This window comes from Gigantopelta aegis, chromosome 3 (assembly GCF_016097555.1).
Source record: "Gigantopelta aegis isolate Gae_Host chromosome 3, Gae_host_genome, whole genome shotgun sequence".
Classification (NCBI taxonomy): Eukaryota; Metazoa; Mollusca; class Gastropoda; order Neomphalida; family Peltospiridae; genus Gigantopelta; species Gigantopelta aegis.
The window spans coordinates 6,076,241-6,101,518 of NC_054701.1; the positions used below are offsets into that span (position 1 = coordinate 6,076,241).

The 25,278-nt window shown below is 38.5% G+C and overlaps 1 protein-coding gene across 1 annotated transcript in view; it reads right to left on the reverse strand.

Annotated features, from left to right (window-relative positions):
- Nucleotides 1–6,645: 6,645 nt before the first annotated feature.
- LOC121367442 (DDB1- and CUL4-associated factor 1-like) overlaps nucleotides 6,646–25,278 on the reverse strand; it is a 66,775-nt gene continuing 48,142 nt past the window's right edge. Inside the window, exons 29-37 of the mRNA XM_041491619.1 lie at nucleotides 24,548–24,630; nucleotides 23,942–24,023; nucleotides 21,095–21,328; nucleotides 20,101–20,191; nucleotides 19,814–19,912; nucleotides 18,837–18,913; nucleotides 17,486–17,572; nucleotides 13,046–13,178; nucleotides 6,646–11,368 (exon numbers count right to left, since the gene is read on the reverse strand). Of these exons, the coding sequence (XP_041347553.1) occupies nucleotides 11,244–11,368; nucleotides 13,046–13,178; nucleotides 17,486–17,572; nucleotides 18,837–18,913; nucleotides 19,814–19,912; nucleotides 20,101–20,191; nucleotides 21,095–21,328; nucleotides 23,942–24,023; nucleotides 24,548–24,630 (1,011 nt within the window). The 3' untranslated portion in view covers nucleotides 6,646–11,243. The remainder of the gene's footprint in view (nucleotides 11,369–13,045; nucleotides 13,179–17,485; nucleotides 17,573–18,836; nucleotides 18,914–19,813; nucleotides 19,913–20,100; nucleotides 20,192–21,094; nucleotides 21,329–23,941; nucleotides 24,024–24,547; nucleotides 24,631–25,278) is intronic.

The window sequence follows — 25,278 nt, forward strand, 5'->3', positions numbered from 1 at the left end:
ATGAACAGTTTGTACTATGTTAGCGTGTTACTTGTAAGTAGAAGAGAGTTCTTGAACAGTAGTTATTGCATATGAAGACCACCCGTTATAACGACCGAAAGATGTGGATAAATGGGTGACCTATATGGACAGTTTGTACTGTTAGCCTTTTACTAGTAACTAGGAGAGTATTTGAATCTTAGTTCTTGGAATAAAGACCACCTATTGATTTGTTGATACATAGGACTATTAGGTGGTCTGTATGGACAGGTAGCACTGTGTTAACGAGTTACTGACAACTACAATCAGGATACTAATGGAAGTGGGTCACTGCAACCAATCGGATAGTAGCACCAGTTCGTACCAACCTCCAACGTGTGTTCACTCGTCAGCTGACCGACACTTCTCAATTGTTCACACTTCCGTGCACGTGAGTCCTGTGGTAGAGGGCCTGCCTGAAGTGCCACATGTCGCAAGATCGATCCCCCGTCAGTGAACCCATTATGATTATATCCGTCCCATTTCTGTACGTATGTCCGACAACACATACATATACACAAACGTACACACGTATAAGTATACCAATAACACAGACACACACCAACACGATTGCACACAGTCCTCAATATATAGCAATAAGGGGAGGGCTGGAGGGGACTCGAGCTAACACAAACACAAGCTTGCGCATACATGTATATTTGTGTGTTCGTCCGTCTCTCTCTCTCTCTCTCTCTCTCTCTCTCTCTCTCTCTCAAACACACATACACACGCCTCTCGGTCTCTCCCAAACGCACACACACGTCTCTTCCCCCTCGGGCATCCAATAGCCGATGATTAATTAGTCAATGTGCTCTAGTGGTGTCGTTAAACAAAACAAACAAACTCTCTCCGTCTTCGTAGGATCGATCCCCGTCAGCTAGTACACCGCGACTGGTATATCAAAGGCTGTGGTATGTTCTATCCTGTCTGTGAGATGGTACATATAAAAGATCCCTTGCTACTAATGGAAAAATGAAGTGGGTTCCTCTCTAAGACTATATGTCAACATTACCAAATGTTTGACATCCGATAGCCGATGATAAATAAATCAACGTGTTTTAGTGGTGTTGTTGACAAAAACAAACTTAACTCTATCGTTCTCTGTTTCTTATATACGTGCGTGCGTGCGTGCGTGTGTGTGTGTGTGTGTGTCGCCTCTGATAAATGACCGATATTCTGGATTATGAATGGAAATGAAGAATTAAAAAAAAAAAAAAAAAGAGAAAGAAAAAAAAAGAAGAAGAAAAAAAGGCCCACCAACAGTGTACGAGTTGAAACGAGTGGGCAGAACGGCTACCTGGGAGTTAGTTGTCGAGTTATATCGCGACGTCTTTTTAGCTCAAATGAGGCGTGTCGTACTTTCTCACTTCCGTTCACACGCTGAGGCAGCAAAACGCAACCTACATTCCTGCCGTTTGACAGGGAAGATCTACACATTACGGCGGGTGGGGTACTGATGTTGGCGAGAGTTGTTGTACTGTTCGTCTTTTTAGTACAATAATTGACAAAATTACACGAGCCACAACAAGCCGTTGATTGACTGGTTACTTCAGTCATTGAAGTCAACCAGTGAGGAAGGCATCCATCCATCGACCCATTCACCCATCCATCGACCCATTCACCCATCCATCGATCCATTCACCCATCCATTCCTCCATCGACCCATTCACCCATCCATTCCTCCATCGATCCATTCACCCATCCATTCCTCTATCGACCCATTCACCCATCCATTCCTCCATCGACCCATTCATTCCTCCATCGACCCATTCACCCATCCATTCCTCCATCGACCCATTCACCCATCCATCGATCCATTCCAACAGCCATCGATCCACTCCAGCCATAGATTCAGCCATCCATCAATCGATCCATTAATCCATTCCTCCATCCGTCCATGATCCAAGCATCCATCCATCTATTGATTGATCGATCGATCTATCCATTCATCCATCCATTAATCTATATATATCTAGGTATATTTATAATGGAGAAATATAAGTTGGATAAAACTTGGCCAATTCTTTTCTCTTAAGTATTAATTGCAGGTTATGCTAGGTTCAGTTATCAACTGTCACGACGAAGTTGGCCACCTCGACAGTTGCGTTGTAATTTCCCCAACTCTTGGCGGATTAGCTCCGATTAACAACTAATGAGTTATATGACGATAATCGAGATGTAAAAGCGATCAGACTAGCAACTGAAGTCGTAGTAGAAGTCGTGACAGCAGAACGTTGGCCAAATTTGTGCTGACAGTTGGTAGTCTTAGCCTAACATTAGTAATAGTTATTAGAGGAAACTCAACCTTGAAGGATTAATATCTCGATTCGTGAATTATATGAAAACTCCACTTAACACGATAACCCAGGTACTCCTTTGATTAATAAAATTTTACAGCTATAAAAACCGCGCTCGATGGCATACCATTCACATTAGAACGACCATCAAAATTGCGCCAAATTTCCTTATTAAAATGCGCACCATTTCTCTTTGGCTTAATCCTACAGGACATTCCAAATTACATAGCACCATACCACCTCCCGCCTGTTACCGACTACGGTTGGACTGCTGGTGCTCCCTTGCACCTGCCAGTGCAGGCGGACCCCCCTTCACCTCCCAACCTTTCCTGTCCTGGAAGGAGGAACCAGCAGAGGCCGGTTTTTGTGCCCAAGACAGGCGTGCGCTACAACAGCTTGCTCTGAATGTGCACGTTAACCCCTTTGGCATACTGGTTTGCGTCCCAATATCGTCTGCCACCAAAGTGACTTTTCACGACTCGTTTAGGGGATGCATCGAGTCGCTATGTCGACGTCTCTCATTAACCAGTAAAGTTATCTGTCGTCTTAGAGTATTACATGCTATTTCTTTTTAAAACATGGCTTCTTGCTTTAAAGGGTAATCCTTTCACATCGTGTGTGGAGATTCAGGCTTTACAGTCACCTACAACTTCAGCCAGACACTCGAAATCTCGACATTCTCAGATCGTGTCTGTAGAGTGTTTTTGCCTTGAAAAGTTCTCAATCCGGGTGATTCATTAGGATATGCTTGTATAGGTACTTTCATCAAAATTTTGCAGAGGACACTATGGTCACATCAAAATACCATTTTCAGTTGCTATAGACTTCAGAGCAACAGGAACAGACCATATGTTCAAGAGGGCGAGCGCTTGCCCTAGCTCATAGGCCGTTTTTTGCGCTTAACTTTTAAAATTATAAGAATGGGATATGATAGAAGACGATGGTACCAGTCAAACGGTTCGCGAACGCTCGGCCTCCTGAATACGTCACAGATGTACAGAAATGAATATTCAAAAGAAGAACCCACGATTCACTCACTTCCATACAATGTTTAAAAAACACAAATACACACACATAATACCCCCCCCCCCCCAAAAAAAAAAAACCCCAACCCCTATCTCCCTTAAAGGTGAACTTTATAATAAAACTAGATGTAATCGGTGCTTAGCACGGGAAGATTAGATGGTGTGTGGTTGTCTTGTATTACACAAAATATCCACCAAAATATGACCGCCGTATAGATAGCCACTTATGTTAAGTGACAAATATGGCGGCCGCCATTCTCGTTATATTTATGGAATTCATCTTTGTACGCAATATTTAGCACGATGTGTGCATAATAACTGACTACCAACTGCCAGCACAAAGTTGGCCAACATCCTGCTGTGACGACTTCTACGACTGTCTAGTTGCTAGTCTGAGCGCTTTTACAACTCGATTCTCGTCGTATAACCCATCAGTTGTTAATCTGAGTGTACCCGTCCTAAATCGAGAGTTGGAGAAATTACAATGCAACCGTCGAATTGACAACGTCGTCGTCACAGTTGACAGCCTGAATCTAGCATTACGCAATTTACGCTGAACGTTCCGAACACGAGGTCTTTTAGCGATCTTTACAGCAGTTAGAGCAACTCTATATTTACATTTAAACAATACATGTATATAAAAAAAATCCGTTGGATCCTTTTCTCTTTTCATAGTGTGTACATGTAGAGACTTACTGAACTGCAGTATAGATCGCTACAAGTGTCCGTGGTTCCAAACTATATCCGAACACAAGGACGTCTTATGTGCAGGTTAGATGGGTAGGTATCTGTGACTCATTCGTTCTGCTTGTCACACTGTGTTTGAAGAAAATAATTGTTTATAAAGCCGGAACCGCGCCGTGCAATCAGACACAGTCGGGCTGATTCTTACAACGTTTGTGTTTACTTGGCAACTGGGATATTGTATATCGTCCGTAGTCTTGTTTGACCCGAGGTCACCTCGCTAAAGACGGCAAAATACCCAAGCACAATGATGTTTACAGTCGCTTGACACGAGCGGGCGACAAATGATCCCTTCGTGTTGACTTCCCTCATCCCCAAGCCCCCCCCCCCCCCCCCACCCCCTTCAATATTTCCGGTCCATATATCCGTATTCTGTGTCGTAAATCGTCATCTAGTCCCGGACACCCAGAAGTGACCTCTGGCCCCGTTTAGAGTAGGTCCACCCAGGCCCACGGGAAATGAGGGTGGGGTGGAGGGCGAGATAAACCGGTGGCTAGATCGCCAGGCTCCGAGGGGCTGTAGGCTACCCCAATTCAAGGACATTGTGTACATGTGATTTGATCTAACTCTATAATAATATAAAGATAAAAATCAAACCCCCCCCCCCCCCCATAGCTAGGGGCTGAATGTAGCTCAGTGGTAAACTCTCGCCCGAGCTACGATGGGTGGCAAGATCAATCCCGCTTTGGTTCCCCACCCCGTCCCCCATGATGGGTACTTCAAAGGCTGAAGTATGTAGACAGACGCGTGTTCAGAAATTTTAGCAGGAGTATAGACTGCGGCAAGGGAAGTTTATAGGGGGAGGGGGAGGGGTGAAGTCATGTTCCCCTGGGAAAAAATTGCTTGAGCAGGGGAGTCCGACCCAACCCCTCCCCGCACACCCACATGGTACACTACTGTCCTGTTTATGGGGGGGGGGGGGGGAGAGGAGGAGCACACAAAAAGTACCCTTACTGCAGTTCGGAAGGAGTAGCAGGTTTTGAGGCATTAAATTCTCCAGCACACTCTCGTTCCCGGCCTAGTGAGATCATGGCTATTAAAGCGAACGAGGGGATCAATACATTAACATAGGCTTGATCGTATGATTTCCTGGAAATTTTGTATTAGATTCATAATGATATTAACAAATGGCAACAATTTTATTATTTTAAACCCGGAATCTTTAGTATAAAATTAGGGTCGTATCTGGGAGGTGGGTGACAGTACAAACAGTTGGATTACAGTATAGGAATGTCTACAGCTGGACAAAAAAGGCTGACAAAGAATAAATGTAATGCGTACCTATCACCTCTTCCACATCATTCCTTAAAAGTGCAATCTCAAAGTTGCACAATTATTTAATAACTTACTTTGCATATTCCCCGTTATTTATACAAATATTATGTGTGGGGTGAATTAACTTGAATTTATTTATCACAAATAAATATAAAAATAGGGAACTGTGGCACTTGAAATTATGATCCTGCCCCTTTAAACTTAATGATTATACAAGCAATGTTGTTTGGAATTTTAATAGTCTTGGTTTTACAGCATCAGTGAGGGTTTTTTTTTAATCCATCTTCAGATCCTCACACCTGACAAACATTCTGGTGTATTAAGACATAATCCTAGACAACAGTGCTGCATCAATGTCAGATTCCCAACCCTTTAACAACCGTCATACATACATTCCACTAGTTCTACTCTAATCAAATTTAAGCCAATATAATTCTACTCTCGCTTTAAAAAAGGCATCAGACATATGGTTAAGGACCACACAGATATTGAGAGAGGAAACCCGCTGTCGCCACTTCATGGGCTCTTCGATTAGCAGCAAGGGATCTTTTATATGCACACTCCCACAGCAGGTTAGTACATATCACGGCCTTTGTTACACCAGTTGTAGAGCACTGGCAGGAGGGAGAAATAGCCTAATGGGTCCACCGACGGGGATGATCCTAGACTGACCATACATCAAGTGAACGCTTTACCACTGGGCTACGTCCCGCCCCGATCTCTTATTGGAAAGGCTGAAACTAAAAAACAACAAAAATACTCCACTAGCCGGACTGGGCCATATTAACTAACTTAATGCTTAAATAATACAATTATGTATGTGGCTCAACTCACTTCAATGTAATGCAGACCCAAAGAATCACAGCTCCTCCCCCCACCCCACCCTACATTTTGAAGATAACATGTTCATTTTTGCTCTACCGACATAAAGATATAATTCCTATGGGTATAATGGGACTGCATGGTCTGTTTTTGAATAAACTTTTTCAATTGCTTTGTTATACATTGAGCCAATTTGAGGTTTTATCAAAGCAGTCAAGGATGTTGTGGGGTGGGCTGGGGGTGGGGGAAGACTCATATGGACCCGCTACTAGTAAATCAAAGGCCAAGATATATTATCATGAGTATGTGTTGCCGAAAGCAAATTTAAGATCCTTCAATAAAATTATTCATGTTGATTTCTTTTCCGACACCTAATTGCCACTGATTAAACAATGTGTTGGGGTGCCATAGAACAAACATTCCTTTCTTTTCAATAAGGATCACAAAAAAAAAAACACAAGCTGTTTTAGTAGCACCAAATATTTTAGTTTTATTTACAAATATAAATTACAATGTCCCTTTTACAAATAGATGCCCCATGTAGCAAACGAAAGAGATTGCACAATTGTTTTTGACATACAAATAACTGGATCGTCAACTACAGGTACAGTGAATTCTACACACACACACAAACTCTAGATATACATTTAAGTCTCGGAGGTACATCACTGGTAGATGTACCAACATGTTAGTTTAGTTATTTACAGAGATTTCAGAAATGATCACGTCAGTATATGGAAGCAGTGAGAATCGTTGTAGGTTGAAAGTCTGTAGGAATGACATTTAATTCAATGTTTTATATAGGCCTAATGTAGGACAAGTAACAACACTTTGCTGGCATGCAAGGTTCTGTGGTAATGCTGCAAGGAACAAGTGTACGATATATGCAAGTCACTTTCTAGCACAATGATACCTTTATTGCACTGATGGGAGTATTGTTACACTTCTCGATCTTAGAGCATAGCCAAATATTCTACATACAAGGTCAACCATGTTTCTTCATGAATTTATTGGAATAAATGTGGACTCCCAACAAAAATTGCTTCAGTTTGTTTTGACAAAATGAATTGAGACCATTTTTGCTTCTTTTAAAAAACAAAAACCCTTATTTTGAGGAACATAGAAGTAAATGTGATGCAGAGTTATATAATGTGACTGTTATTTTGTTATATAGAATACATTAAACAGTATTTCCTTACTGCATATGTTTGCAACATGCTAAAGTGGATTGTTTGGATGATCAGGATATACAAGTACAAATTTGTTGGCTATGCCCTATGTGTGATGTGGGTTTGGAGAAAAATATAATCTGCCATGATCATTTCTCAAACGGCTCATACTGACTGAATGACACATCTGTAAACATCCAATAAAGGCTTACTATGTGGTGAAGACGAAATGTTTATGTGTCCTAAATAATACCTAGTTAAACTTAAACATACATCACTGACATGTGAACAACCAAAAGGTAACAATCTAAATAATCGGTTTTGAATCATAAAAACTAGTCCTACAGTATACACATTCATCCCCCAGTGCTAGTTTGACGCACTTGGACAGAAATAAGAGGGTACATACAGTAAACTGTACTACACACAAACAATTATATGAATACCCCCCCCCCCCCCTTCCCCCCATTATTAAATGAGTTACCTTTGTTCCACATACATTTAAATGACTCACGGTCACAAGACACCACAAAACAAAGGGTGAAATCCACATGCGCAATTTTGTTTTCATCAGAAATTAGTGTACTTTTTTTCTTCTAAAACAATGAATTAGGGAATTGGGGAATAAATTATGTGCCCATCTTTTTTTTTAAAATTAAAGATGTTGTTTTATTTAAATTTCTAAATGACTACATTTTATAAATATGAACAATTAGTGCACTTCTGTCGATTATTTTACTTTACCCCCTCCCTAAACAAAAAAAAAAAAAGAAAAAAAAAAGAAAGAAAGAAGAAAAGCCAAAAAAAACAAAACAAGGGTATTACCCGGTAAATATTAAAATCCATTTTAAGTCACTTACCTTAGTAACATTAGTTTGTTAAGTATGTACCTGTTTTGTTTCCCATACGATGCATTTTGACTACTATAAGATACTTGGGACCTAATTCATGGTGCTCTCTTAAGCTACAGTGCATCATCATTGCAAGTCTGTTTGTGTTGCGCTACAAGATCAGTTGTGAGAGTTTTGTGAATTAGGTCCCTGGATGATAACACATACATCGCATTGTTGACCATGTTTTTTTATGTTCAACATATATTTCTTATGAATATCAATTCATGAAAACAAATGTAAAGTACTAATGTTACCCTTTGCGGTTAATCCCGATATACCCTGCAGCACTTCCCAAGAGTGTGATCAATATAAGAAGGTAAAATAGGTGTTGGTTCAACTTAAATGGGATCATAAATATTTTGGCATTATCCAAACTATGATGTTGAAGATTGCTTTAAACACAAATTGACTGCTCCACCTTGATATCAAAGCGAAACTATCCACCAAAAACCTTGTAAGATAAAGGTATCTAATGACCATTCATGCAATATTCTCTATATTTCACACACAGTATTAAAATCTTGTACCTAGCTGTAACATCTCATCTCTACACGACATTATCGTGGCTGGATGTAACAGATATCATGTACTGCAAATATTGTAACGTTTTGTGCCAATAGATAATCACAGCTGAATGTGTGCTGTATGATATTATGTAAACTTGTTAAGAAAGATATTATTCACCTTAAGCTCACTCTTGAAATAAACAGAATGAAACTTGTTTCAAAACTAAACAAGCGTTCAGAGATTATTGTTAAAACAATGTATCCCGCAATCACTGTATACATTGGAAAGATATGATGACTAGATAAATATCTATATTTTCGGTCACTGACCAAAAATATAGGTCACGTGACTTAAGCCCGACTTGACTCGAGTATTTCACAGTAGTTTTCTTTAAATCATTTGTTGAAGTACAATAAATACAAATAACTTTCAGTTTTGCGATAATAATACAAAACTTGTGTATTTATTTATGAATTAGAATTTAGAAACACTTTTTTAATGTGACAGAATGTAGCTAGCGTCTTACAAATAATGATGTCATACGGAAAAAGGCCTTGCTAGGTTGAAAATACTCTATTTGCCTACACAAAACTGGAATAAATAATGATTTTGCAAATATTCCTGTAAGATTGCAGGATAAAAGAAATAACTAGTTACTGTCTTAAGATATAGGCTTTATCCTGCTCGGGTCGAATGGCGAATGAAGCTTGGCCGAGCCTTGCTGCATTCTTCAATCTAACCTTCGCAGGATAAAGCCGATATCTTAAGACAGTAACCAGTTATTCCCTATATATGTCCCCAGGGCCTAATGAGCCCAACAAATTTTGGCATTTCCTAAGTTCAAGTGATATAACTCTATGAAAACAAATAGGTAAATTGCCATAAAAGTCAAATTTGATTTGTAAAATCTTGAGGTATTGTGAGAAAAAAGTCCAGAAACTGTATGTAGGACAGATGGACAGACAGACAACAAGATGGCGATGAAACACAGTCTCCTCGGGTTGGACCGGTCGAGGACAAAAAAGCACACATGTTCACATATCTGTAATAATTTCTATTTACAACTTTACACAATCAATTTCTGTCAGAACTTTTCAAAAACACAAGGTAAAAGCATACATAAAAGAAAAAATATATTAAAAATAAATAAATGAATGAAATTATGCTAAATTCTTTCAAATTTTTTAAATACAAAAAATGCAACATGAAAGATTATTCTACGACACAGAAAAGTTTTGCTTTTAAATCATTTATAAAGTGCAAATTATTTCAAGTACAAATGCAGTGTGGAACTAAACAAGCCTTTTATTTTGATGTGACAGGAAATAAAAAAAATGTTGGTTTGTTTCTTCTTTAAAAAACCTAGTGCAACTTAACCAAATACAAGTGAAAATTAACACATTTACATGAACCAAAAGTAATTAAAGCTTCCTTTTGTAATGTTATCTTTTCAAAGAATAACATAGTCACTTTTGGCAAATGGCAGTTACATTAACCTGACGTAATGAAAATACATGTAGTTTGGTACCTTTATTAACTGTACACAGTAAGTATTCATGTTTTTCTTGACCACAACTAGAGCAGAGGTGAAAACAAACAAAACACCCTACACCCCCAAACAAAAGAAAGAAAAAAAAGAAAGGGAAACCTTTGCTGTTATCTAGTTTAATAATGCTGTTAAGAATACATAATCTGCTATATATGTTATTGTTGTTTTTTGACCAACAAGAAAATATATCACAACTCAAACATGGTTCACGAAGTAGACAGGCTGAAACAAGTGGACTCTTAAGATCGGACAATGTTAGTTTACACTGATTGATAATTTTAACACTAACTAACCAGCAGCTCTCTTCGAAGTACTTTCCAAACAAGCTCAATTAGCACGTCATCACCATCTAGATGAACGTGTGAAACAAAAAGTGCTCCAAGTTCACACTACAGAATTCACAGACGACTGCAGTGTGTAGCCCATCCCAGACGTTTGCTGTTTAAGACTAAATAATGTGATGCTGACAAGATTATCCCCACCAGCTCGGACAACAGGTCATCATGTAAATGACATCCTAGTGAACATTCATTAAGTTCTCACGTGAAATCTCACTGGACTATTCAACTCCAAAAGTCTGCAATCTTGTCCAGGTGACAAAATTAACAATGAAACAAGAGGACTGGTCAACAGGTTATCATCATCATCATCATCTAGATGACAGTCCAAAAACAGATTTACATGAACTTCATCCCAAACAGCAGACTCGACCCTTGAAGTTTAAAGATTGAACTATATTAAAAAAAAAACATTGCGGTTTACTCCAGGTGTTAATATTAACACTGAAAGCACTGTAAACCAATTTCCGACAAAAAGCCTTCATCAAGACGACAGACCAGATCAGACTCCCAAGTTAACATGATAAACCCCCGTGGACTAGTGACGTTAGTTGACTGTTGCCAACAACATCAACACTAACAAGGACGTCACTGGCAGTGCGCGTCCTACACCAGATCAAACAAGAGGTCATCATCGAGGTCATCGTCGTCATCATCCGCAAGGTCATCCGACGACGGACTGAACTCCTCTGCTTCAAACACAGCGTTATCACCGCCCTCGTCACCCTCGTCTGAAATAGACATCACTCATTGTGTAATGTGCTAACAGTCAGTTTTTGTCTAAAATAGACTCATTGTGTAATGTGCAAACAATTGTCAGTTGAGCAAGTTAGTCTATATAAATATACAATTTAATTAATCAGGGCCCATATTTTCAAAACTATCTTAGCACTACGAAATCATAAAACCATTGTCATTACTGTGGCGTGTGCTGTAGCGACATCATAGCCTATGATGATTTTACAATTTCATAGCGATAAGATAACTTCGAAAATACCAAGCCAGAAAACTATCTATATGTTTTTATAGAATTACAGTGTCAAATGTAAACACTCAATTGGATAAGTTACATGGTATTAATATACAATTTTTAAATTAAAAAACCCCTTTAAATTTCAAATAAGAACTCAATTTTGTCTTAAATTAAACTGAAAATAAATCGAGTCTTTAGCCCCGAAACAATCTTAGTGCTAAGACCACCGTAAGTGCATATCGTAGCACTAAGACCACTTCGTGGAACGGGGCCTAGGTAATAATTTTTTTTTTTTAACTTCAACCTGATATCCATTTTGTCAACAATTTGTGAGTAGGCTTTTTACTTTTGTTTTTACTGTTTTAAAAGTTGTTTTTGTTATAGCTAAACAAACAAGAGTACTGGTCAGGTACATGATACACCCATCAGAAGTTTGATGGAAAACCATAGATATTAATGAATATGTTACGGGTATGATTCAATTCTAACTATGTGAAATTTTTGCAATGGGTTGAACAGTTTGTTTTAGACCAACTACTGATGATACTGTATCAACTGAATGAAGTTATTGTTCTTTATTAGAAAGGGAAATTTTGTTTAGCATGGGTACTCTGGTGACATATTTATATTGGCAGAGAAACAGTTTATGTATGTAATGTTAACAATACAGAACCGACAAGAAATTAAGACAGACAAGGATTTACTGTTATGTGCAGTTGATCGTGAAAAGTAGGTAACAGTGATCTATTAATAGTATGCGAAACACCACTATCCCAAGTTGTTCCTAAATGTGAGGTTTGATAGTCAAGTACGCAAGATATGGTCCTGACAAGGATTTACTGTTATGTGTAATAGACCGTGAAAAGTAGGTCACATTGACCTAGTAATAGTACGCGACACACCGTCATCCCAAGTTGTTCCTACACGTGAGGTTTGATGGTCCTGTATGTATCTGTACGCAAGATGTGTTCAGGACAAGAAAAAGTTAAGACAGATGAATAACGCCATACCATAATACGACCCATCATTGAAGGGCATATAAAAAAAAGAGCTAGGGTGATTACTATAAATCAGTTACCGAGCAATTCAAATAAACAGCCAAACTAAAAGCGATTTCAGCGATTTCATATCAAAGAAATATACAGTGTTAGTTTGCAAAATCTTTGTCATCAATGGAACATCATTGACAGAGGAGAAGTACTGTCTGCAGTAGACTAGGTACAGTATAATGGTAAAGGAGGAAATAATTCAACAGGACTGGTTTGTCATAGGAAGATCCCCTCCCCTCCCCTCTCCCCGTCCAAAGTAAATGATGGACACTGACAATAAAATGACTAAACACAAATAAAGAACAAACCTTAATTGTCGTCACTCGATTCTCCGTAAACCAGGAACACTGATGATGAAATGACTAAACACAAACAAAAGGACAAACCTTGATTGTCGTCACTCGATTCTCCGTCTCCCAGCGACTCTACAATGTTGCTGATGTCATCATCGTCGTCCTCATCATCATCGTCATCATCTTCATCGCCACCTACCTCTTCCTCTTCCTCCTCCTCCTCCTCCTGTAATGACACACAACAAACTATTACATGCACTTTGCCACAGCCAGGACCCTACATGGGGCACTGGTACATACAAACACACCGGTTAATGAAAAGGTAATCAATCTTACAACCGACAGAACACCATGCGAGTAATTCATGTCTTGTATCCTTGCGGGGTGGGACATAGTCCAGTGATAAAACGGTCTGCCTGATGCACGGTCGGTTTGTGATCGATCCCCGTCTGTGGGCCAATTGGGTTATTTCTTGTTCCAGCCAATGCACCACGACTGGTATATCAAACGCTGTGGTATGTGCTATCCTGTCTGAGATAGTGCATATAAAAGATCCTTCACTACTAATGGAAAAATCTAGTGGGTTTCCTCTCTCAGATTATATGTCAAATTAACAAATATATGACTTCGATTGGGCAATGATTAATAAATCAATGTGCTCTAGTGGTGTTGTTTAAAAATAAAAAACAAACTTTAACTTTATTGTATTAAGACAAGAATAGGAAACTCGGTTACACTGCACAAAAGTAGTTTTTCTTTTTAAAATATTAACACTAAACCTTGTAATTCTTCACACAATTTTCTTATTCCTGACACACACATGACATCTCAAACAGTGGAAAATTTATTCTTTGGTGACTAGTGTGATTTGAAAATTTAGTTGCCCATCAAACTACCGGGTTTTGTGAATGTGATTTTGATTGCCACAACTGCCAAGGCTAAAGCTAAGGTGAAGCCCCGAAATGCACATACAATTACTAGTTGTAGAGTAAAGCTGAATACACGTACAGTTACCAGAGAGTTGTAGAGTGAAGCTGAATACACGTACAGTTACCAGAGAGTTGTAGAGTGAAGCTGAATATATAGTTACTAGTGTTGTAGAGTGAAGCTGAATACACACACAGTTACTAGTGTTGTAGAGTGAAGCTGAATACACACAGTTACTAGTGTTGTAGAGTGAAGCTGAATACACTTACAGTAACTAGTGTTGTAGAGTGAAGCTGAATACACAGTTACTAGTGTTGTAGAGTGAAGCTGAATACACATACAGTAACTAGTGTTGTAGAGTGAAGCTGAATACACATACAATGTCTAAGTGTTGTAAAGTGAAGCTGAATACACATACAGTTACTAGTGTTGTAGAGTGAAGCTGAATACACGTAGTTACTAGTGTTGTAGAGTGAAGCTGAATACACATACAGTGACTGTGTTGTAGAGTGAAGCTGAATACACATACAATGACTAGTGTTGTAGAGTGAAGCTGAATACACATACAGTGACTAGTGTTGTAGAGTAAAGCTGAATACACGTACAGTGACTGTGTTGTAGAGTGAAGCTGAATACACGTACAGTGACTGTGTTGTAGAGTGAAGCTGAATACAGTTACTAATGTTGTAGGGTGAAGCTGAATACACATACAGTGACTAGTGTAGAGTGAAGCTGAATACACATAGTTACTAGTGTAGAGTGAAGCTGAATACACGTACAGTGACTAGTGTAGAGTGAAGTTGAATACACGTACAGTTACTGTGTTGAGTGAAGTTGAATACAAATACAGAGACTAGTGTAGAGTTAAGTTGAATACACATACAGTGACCAGTGTAGAGTGAAGCTGAATACACATACAGTTACTAGTGTTGTAGAGTGAAGCTGAATACACACACAGTTACTAGAGTTGTAGAGTGAAGCTGAATACATGTAGTTACCAGAGTTGTAGAGTGAAGCTGAATACACATACAGTGACTAGTGTTGTAGAGTGAAGCTGAATACACGTAGTTACTAGTGTTGTAGAGTGAAGCTGAATGAATACACATACAGTGACTAGTGTAGAGTGAAGTTGAATACACATACAGTGACTAGTGTTGTAGAATGAAGCTGAATACACAGTTACTAGTGTAGAGTGAAGCTGAATACACATATAGTTACTAGTGTTGTAAAGTGAAGCTGAATACACATACAGTTACTAGTGTTGTAGAGTGAAGCTGAATACACGTACAGTTACTGTGTTGTACAGTGAAGCTGAATACACATAGTTACTAGTGTAGAGTGAAGCTGAATACACATGCAGTTAGTGTTGTAGAGTGAAGCTGAATACACATACAGTGACTAGTGTTGTAGAGTGAAGCTGAATACACGTAGTTATTAGTGTTGTAGAGTGAACCTGAATGAATACACATACAGTGACTAGTGTAGAGTGAAGTTGAATACACATAGTTACTAGTGTTGTAGAGTGAAGCTGAATACACATACAGTTACTAGTGTTGTAGAGTGAAACTGAATACACACAGTTACTAGTGTTGTAAAGTGAATCTGAATACACAGTTACTAGTGTTGTAGAGTGAAGCTGAATACACAGACAGTTACTAGTGTTGTAGAGTGAAGCTGAATACACAGACAGTTACTAGTGTTATAGAGTGAAGCTGAATACACATACAGTGACTAGTGTTGTACAGTGAAGCTGAATACACAGTTACTAGTGTAGAGTGAAGCTGAATATACATATAGTTACTAGTGTTGTAAAGTGAAGCTGAATACACTTACAGTTACTAGTGTTGTAGAGTGAAGCTGAATACATATACAGTTACTAATGTTGTAGAGTGAAGCTGAATACACGTAGTTACTGTGTTGTAGAGTGACGCTGAATACACATACAGTAACTAGTGTAGAGTGAAGCTAAATACACATAGTTACTAGTGTTGTAGAGTGAAGCTGAATACACGTACAGTGACTAGTGTAGAGTGAAGCTGAATACACAGTGTCTAGTGTAGAGTGAAGCTGAATACACATACAGTTACTAGTGTTGTAGAGTGAAGCTGAATACACGTACAGTTACTAGTGTTGTAGAGTGAAGCTGAATGAATACACATACAGTGACTAGTGTAGAGTGAAGTTGAATACACATACAGTGACTAGTGTTGTACAGTGAAGCTGAATACACATATAGTTACTAGTGTTGTAAAGTGAAGCTGAATACACATACAGTTACTAGTGTTGTAGAGTGAAGCTGAATACATATACAGTTACTAGTGTTGTAGAGTGAATACACATAGTGACTAGTGTAGAGTGAAGCTGAATACACATACAGTCTAGTGTAGAGTGAAGCTGAATACACATACAGTTACTAGTGTTGTAGAGTGAAGCTGAATACATGTACAGTTACTGTGTTGTAGAGTGAAGCTGAATACACAGACAGTTACTAGTGTTGTAGAGTGAAGCTGAATACATGTACAGTTACTGTGTTGTAGAGTGAAGCTGAATACACATACAGTCTAGTGTAGAGTGAAGCTGAATACACATACAGTTACTAGTGTTGTAGAGTGAAGCTGAATACATGTAGTTACTGTGTTGTAGAGTGAAGCTGAATACACAGACAGTTACTAGTGTTGTAGAGTGAAGCTGAATACATGTACAGTTACTGTGTTGTAGAGTGAAGCTGAATACACATACAGTCTAGTGTAGAGTGAAGCTGAATACACATACAGTTACTAGTGTTGTAGAGTGAAGCTGAATACATGTACAGTTACTGTGTTGTAGAGTGAAGCTGAATACACAGACAGTTACTAGTGTTGTAGAGTGAAGCTGAATACATGTACAGTTACTGTGTTGTAGAGTGAAGCTGAATACACAGACAGTTACTAGTGTTGTAGTGAAGCTGAATACACATACAGTGACTAGTGTTGTACAGTGAAGCTGAATACACATACAGTGACTAGTGTTGTACAGTGAAGCTGAATACACATACAGTGACTAATGTAGTGAAGTTGAATACACATACAGTGACTAGTTTTGTAGAGTGAAGCTGAATACAGTTACTAGTGTAGAGTGAAGCTGAATACACATAGTTACTAGTGTTGTAAAGTGAAGCTGAATACACATACAGTTACTAGTGTTGTAGAGTGAAGCTGAATACATATACAGTTACTAGTGTTGTAGAGTGAAGCTGAATACACGTACAGTTACTGTGTTGTAGAGTGAAGCTGAATACACGTACAGTGACTAGTGTAGAGTGAAGCTGAATACACATAGTGTCTAGTGTAGAGTGAAGCTGAATACACATACAGTTACTAGTTGTAGAGTGAAGCTGAATACACGTAGTTACTGTGTTGTAGAGTGAAGCTGAATACACACATAGTTACTAGTGTAGAGTGAAGCTGAATACACATACAGTTACTAGTGTTGTAGAGTGAAGCTGAATACACATACAGTTACTAGTGTTGTAGAGTGAAGCTGAATACACGTACAGTTACTGTGTTGCAGAGTGAAGCTGAATACACGTACAGTGACTAGTGTTGTAGAGTGAATGTGAATACTGACCTGATCATCCTCCGCGTCCCGCAGCTTGCCCACCTCGTAGAGACGACACACGCTCTCTTCCGCACCCGTCTCCGAGAACTGCTGATTCTGGAAACAAACAAACCTCACGTTATCACTCCTCACCTCAGACTAAACACACCCCACATTATCACTGCTCACCTCGGACCAAACACACCTCACGTTATCACCACTCACCTCAGACCACACATCCCCCACGTTATCACCGCTCACCTCAGACCACACACACCTCACGTTATCACCACTCACCTCAGACCACACACACCTCACGTTATCACCGCTCACCTCAGACCACACATCCCCCACGTTATCACCGCTCACCTCAGACCACACACACCTCACGTTATCACCACTCACCTCAGACCACACACACCCCACATTATCACCACTCACCTCAGACCAAACACACCTCACGTTATCACCGCTCACCTCAGACCAAACACACCCCACATTATCAATGCTCACCTCGGACCACACACACCTCACGTTATCACCACTCACCTCAGACCACACACACCTCACATTATCACCGCTCACCTCAGACCAAACACACCTCACGTTATCACCGCTCACCTCGGACCACACACACCTCACGTTATCACCACTCACCTCGGACCACACACACCTCACGTTATCACCGCTCACCTTGGACCACACACCCCCCACATTATCATAGCTCACCTCGGACCAAACACACCGCACATTATCACCGCTCACCTCGGACCACACACACTTCACGTTATCACCACTCACCTCGGACCACACACACCTCACGTTATCACCGCTCACCTCGGACCACACACACCCCACATTATCATAGCTCACCTCGGACCAAACACACCGCACATTATCAACGCTCACCTCAGACCACACACACCTCACGCCAAACACACCTCACGCCAAACACACCCCACGTTATCACCAATCATCTGGGACCAAACACCCCCCACATTATCACTGCTCAGCTCGGACCAAACACAATGGGTTGAATTTACAACCTTACGTTATCACTGATCACCTCGGACCAAACACACAATGGGTTGAATTTACAATCCCATGTTATCACTGATCACCTCGGACCAAACACACAATGGGTTGAATTTACAATCCCATGTTATCACTGATCACCTCGGACCAAACACACAATGGGTTGAATTTACAGAGCACTGAGACCAAAATTTGTCTGGGCACTGCAATCTGAGAAACCATATTAGCAATAAATTGGTTGGAATACATTTAATTAGTGTGGAAACAAAAAAATAAACTAAAAACGAATTACACAGTACAGAAAAGAAAAGGAAAGTTGGGGCAATATTGACCAGCTTTAACTTACTTCAACCACAGCTAGAAAACAGTCAGACTTGTCCGTACACAGGTCAAATATGCTCTTCGTTTTCAGATCCATGGTACCTAGAGAAGAAATAATCATGTCAGTACAATACATCCAGGTAAAACTAATATTAGTGGGTAACTAGTGATCACCAAGATGGTACTACATCTTACACCACAGTACTGAAACCTCTCAACGTGTCATCTATTTGTGTATGTACGTTTTCAATACTATATTACTCTCAAAAAACAAAAACAAAATTCTTTTAACTTTTTTTAAAAAATGAATTCTGCAGAATTTAATGTCTCGCCGACCATACATTTTTTCAGTGCACTGTGATGATTATCCATAGGTACAACTATAAACCAAGTTTCAGTGCACTGTGATGATTATCCATAGGTACAACTATAAACCAAGCTTCACTGACCTAGGACTTAATATATTTTTTCTGGTTGAACTTTTGTTGAAATATTTATTTGACCATGGAATTTTTAAAAAGAAATACAAATAAAAAGTATCTTTATTTAATTATTACATTAATAATACTGCTGTGCAAAAATACCTAACAAAACAATCCTCCCAAAACTTAAACTCAATGAGACATCGTGTTATCATTATTTAGCTTCATATTTAATCAGCTTTAGGTATTTTATCATAATTACACTACAAATCCATTTTTATAGGTACAGTTGTTTATATTACATTTTTTTATTTTTCAAATATGACCAAATGCATTGGTAATCATCAAACTCATAATAATTTACAAGGGAGATAACTGAATCATGAATGTTTACAAAAACATAAATATGATTTCAATATTTTCACTGTAACTAAAATACAGTAAAAATATGACTTTTCACCAAACATCACTTTTATAGTTTCTGTAGATCTATATATTTCATCGCTATGTATAAAATAAAAACCATGTATTACTGATGCACAGAAGAAGTGTGTGTGATGCAGTGATATGCACAGTGTACCTATACTGCTGTAGTCCGTGGCGTCGAACGTTCTCAGAGTCGACCCATACTGTGACCGGTATCGGTCTTCTAGATTCTCGTTGTCGTCAAACCGCGTGGCTGAAACACATCAAAATAACAGAAAATGAAGAATACCGTGAGCCTTTTCATAAATACTTAATTTAACTTCTCACCTGCACATAACATACTTGGACCACATTTAACACCTTAAAACGTTTGTAAAATAAATTTGCAAATATCATATTTGGTAAGTTCAGTACGGTACTTTACACACACACATTGCTTACCATATATGACGTCCCCTGTGTGGTTGAACTTGATCTGACACTGGTCTAAAGCAGGAACTGTATGGAGAAGATGAAATGTCCGAATATCCCACTATTATTGTCAAGGAAACCATAATTAAGCCAAATTCAGCTGATATCATGCATTCAGAACGTAAGCAAAGTATCAGCCGATATCATCCGTTCAGAACTTAAGCAAAGTATCAGCTGATATCATCCGTTCAGAATGTAAGCAAAGTATCAGCTGATAACATGCATTCAGAATGTAAGCAAAGTATCAGCTGATATCATGCATTCAGAATGTAAGCAAAGTTTCAGCAGATATCATCCGTTCAGCTGATATCATGCATTCAGAATGTAAGCAAAGTTTCAGCAGATATCATCCGTTCAGAACTTAAGCAAAGTATCAGCTGATATCATCCGTTCAGAACTTAAGCAAAGTATCGTAGCGAGTAGATTATTCTCTTTATTACCCATTGTCAATTTTAACCAATTTTTAATGTAAAAATTCCTCTGCAGGCTACAACAAAGCCATCAGTCATTACATCATATAATCTTACGCGCATTACATGACATAATGTAAGTGACGTCATTGCATAATGGCATTCTTTTTAAAGCAAAATGCTTACAGTACAAAATAATTATTTCTATATACTACTAAAGTCCCATCTTATGAAAATATACCATTTCATGTTTACAAAACAAATGAGTAAAATATTTTTTGTAAGTCTTTGTAGATCATATAAGTTATGTGTAATCTGACTCATGAATAGAAACATTATATGAATGAAAGTGAAGTTCCGGCCATGACAAGCAACCAACCAAACGTTGTGATTTTTAAGCCAGCCAATCAGTGGCTGTAGAAGCAATCTGCACACCACAGAGATCGAAAAACATTACCCCGTATATTTGAGCCCATATGGGTAATGAATTATGATAAAAACCCAGATGTGTGGTTAACTGTGGTAAACTTTCCTCTGTGAAACTACAAGGATACGACTTCAGAGTTGATGATGATCTCGAGCCCCATGGGGTGGAAGACGCCGCTGATGTAGGAGTTGAACTTGTCGAACTTGTGAAGGGCCCGCGGGGCGCGCACGTCCCACAGGACGCCGTCGTTCAACACCAGTTCGTCGGTCGGGTTGAACGTCGCGATGTTCGCCTTGTAGTTGTTGGCCTTGTCGGCATCGTGCAGTGTCTGTAGCGGCTCAGCACATGCCACATCATAGATCTGAGACAAATGCAGTAAGCAATGTTTGTATAACGATGTCTCAACACATCTTAAACTATCGGTCGTAGATTAGAGACAAACGCAGAAAGCAATGTTTGTATAACGACACCTCAACACATCTTGAACTATCGGTCGTAGATCTGAGACAAACATAGAAGCAATGTGCAATGTTTGTATATATGTATTTATTCATGTATCTTGTATGACGTCATACGGCAAAAGCCTTGCTAGGTTGACAATACTCGATTTGCGTACACAAAACAGTATTAGTGAAATGAAGGTAAATGAAGTGTCCACAGAAATAACCTGTGACGTCCAAACAGATAGTCAGTATTATAACAGTCGTGCATGTCAGGGTCACAACGTCACACTAAATTAAAAACTTATAATTATGGTAGGCCATTAAAAGTAGTTTGTAGATTATGCTTTCTTAGGTATAAACATGCCATGATTGCAAAGTTCTAAAGGTTAAAAATTCACAAATGTAATCATTAAAAATCTGACCTCACAGGTTATTTCCACGGACCATTCAAGTTTATGTCAATACCAGTTTTAACTAATGTGAGAATGAGCCGTAAGTTAACACTACCAAGTTTATGTCAATACCAGTTTTAACTAATGTGAGAATGAGACGTAAGTTAACACAACCAAGTTTATGTCAATACCAGTTTCAACTAATGTGAGAATGAGCCGTAAGTCAACACAACCAAGTTTATGTCAATACCAGTTTCAACTAATGTGAGAATGAGCCGTAAGTCAACACAACCAAGTTTATGTCAATACCAGTTTCAACTAATGTGAGAATGAGCCGTAAGTCAACACAACCAAGTTTATGTCAATACCAGTTTCAACTAATGTGAGAATGAGCCGTAAGTCAACACAACCAAGTTTATGTCAATACCAGTTTCAACTAATGTGAGAATGAGCCGTAAGTCAACACAACCAAGTTTATGTCAATACCAGTTTCAACTAATGTGAGAATGAGCCATAAGTCAACACAACCAAGTTTATGTCAATACCAGTTTCAACTAATGTGAGAATGAGCCATAAGTCAACACTACCAAGTTTATGTCACCAGTTTCAAAAATGTGAGAATGAGCCACAAGTTCCACTACCAAGTTTATGTCACCATCAAAAATGTGACCTCAATTATTTCCACGGACCATACCAAGTTTATGTCAATACCAGTTTCAACTAATGTGAGAATGAGCCATAAGTTAACACTACCAAGTTTATGTCAATACCAGTTTCAACTAATGTGAGAATGAGCCGTAAGTCAACACAACCAAGTTTATGTCAATACCAGTTTCAACTAATGTGAGAATGAGCCGTAAGTCAACACAACCAAGTTTATGTCAATACCAGTTTCAACTAATGTGAGAATGAGCCGTAAGTCAACACAACCAAGTTTATGTCAATACCAGTTTCAACTAATGTGAGAATGAGCCGTAAGTCAACACAACCAAGTTTATGTCAATACCAGTTTCAACTAATGTGAGAATGAGCCATAAGTCAACACTACCAAGTTTATGTCAATACCAGTTTCAACTAATGTGAGAATGAGCCACAAGTTAACACTACCAAGTTTATGTCACCATTAAAAATCTGACCTCACAGGTTATTTCCACGGACCATTCAAGTTTATGTCAATACCAGTTTCAACTAATGTGAGAATGAGCCATAAGTTAACACTACCAAGTTTATGTCAATACCAGTTTCAACTAATGTGAGAATGAGCCATAAGTTAACACTACCAAGTTTATGTCAATACCAGTTTCAACTAATGTGAGAATGAGCCGTAAGTCAACACAACCAAGTTTATGTCAATACCAGTTTCAACTAATGTGAGAATGAGCCATAAGTCAACACTACCAAGTTTATGTCAATACCAGTTTCAACTAATGTGAGAATGAGCCATAAGTTAACACTACCAAGTTTATGTCACCATTAAAAATCTGACCTCACAGGTTATTTCCACGGACCATTCAAGTTTATGTCAATACCAGTTTCAACTAATGTGAGAATGAGCCATAAGTTAACACTACCAAGTTTATGTCAATACCAGTTTCAACTAATGTGAGAATGAGCCGTAAGTTAACACTACCAAGTTTATGTCAATACCAGTTTCAACTAATGTGAGAATGAGCCGTAAGTCAACACAACCAAGTTTATGTCAATACCAGTTTCAACTAATGTGAGAATGAGCCGTAAGTCAACACAACCAATGATGCCATACCAGTTTCAACACATAAGTCAACACAACCAAGTTTATGTCAATACCAGTTTCAACTAATGTGAGAATGAGCCATAAGTCAACACAACCAAGTTTATGTCAATACCAGTTTCAACTAATGTGAGAATGAGCCATAAGTCAACACAACCAAGTTTATGTCAATACCAGTTTCAACTAATTTGAGAATGAGCCATAAGTCAACACTACCAAGTTTATGTCAATACCAGTTTCAACTAATGTGAGAATGAGCCATAAATTAACACTACCAAGTTTACCGTAATTCAGCCCAATTTTATTGTTTAAAAGGGTTTGCAGGTGGGCGTTCTATTTCCTTATAATGTTGGACACACGCCCACCCACAAGCTATTGACAATACTCACATGAGCAACTTCATCCCTGGTGCCAATGATTTTGTCTTGTGTAGATTTGCTGAATTCTGAATAGTGATCATCAAATGTGAAACTACAAAGACAAACACAAATTAGAAGAAATATTAACTATAACCAGCCATGTAAACCACAGACACAGGGAACATACTTCAGATATCCAAGTCAGGAACATTAATGCATAATTTGGTCAAATACTACTACATAGTCTTCCTAGGGTTTTTTAATTCTCTTTTTCACACTAAGAAAAAAACCCTCAAAAGAATCCTAAAACAAAACACCCCATTTACTGATCACACAGCATCAGACATGAAAACCTAATGCATTTATTTACTTAATAAAACATTTTCACTAATTAATATTTTTTATTCATTTAGTCAAATAGAATTTATAGTGTCTAAAAGAATGCACGTTCAACGACACCCCAGCACAAAAAAATACATCGGTTGTAGGGTGTCAGTGTCTAACAGAGATAGAAACATTCCAAACTACAAACCAAATTAGTACTTATTAATTTAATTTAGATTTTTCTACTTCAACTACAAAAAGTGAATGTTACGAATCACTGCAGTAAACAAAGAGGAAAACAACGCAACATACACATTCTCTACGGTTCTCTCGTAACGCCACAGTGAACAATCCTGCCTTGTCCCCCATGTCGATGTCAAGATCATTTTGTCATCCTACAATACATATAAAAAACCCAGTCAGAAAATATACACCCGGGAACATTCTTCTGTAATGAAACACATATCTAAGTCCATTGGTCAATATTTCATTTTATATTTAAATATATTGAAAACAAAAAAAACTTTTTTTTTTTTTTTTAGCAAAACGAAAGAAAAAGCTATTTTTTGGATTTTGGCAAAATTTTATTTAAGTTTTAGACCTACCCCTTTTCACCAAATCCTCCCCCGACCCATAATTATTGAAAAGAATTCTGCAGAATTAAATGTCTCGCTTACTACAAACATTTACGGTGGCCTGTGATGAACATCTATAGGTGCAACTATAAACCAAGTTTTGTTGACCTAGGACTTGTAGTTTGTGAGAAACTGATGTAAATGTGAACGCAAATGTTGACGCTGTCATCATTAGAAGAGTAATACCTTTATTTGCCTTTTGACTTTGTAAAGATGAGACAAACACTGCACATCATTGCAAGTTGTACGTGAATTCTGACAAATGGCATTAAGTCTACACTCAGTTGGGGTCTATGTCCGGACTCCAGTTTTAAAAATATACATCGACAAAATGGAGAAAAAAATTCTCTTTCACAACACATTGATAGCTTAAGTGGTTATTAAGGTTTTTAAAAAAAACCTGCAGTC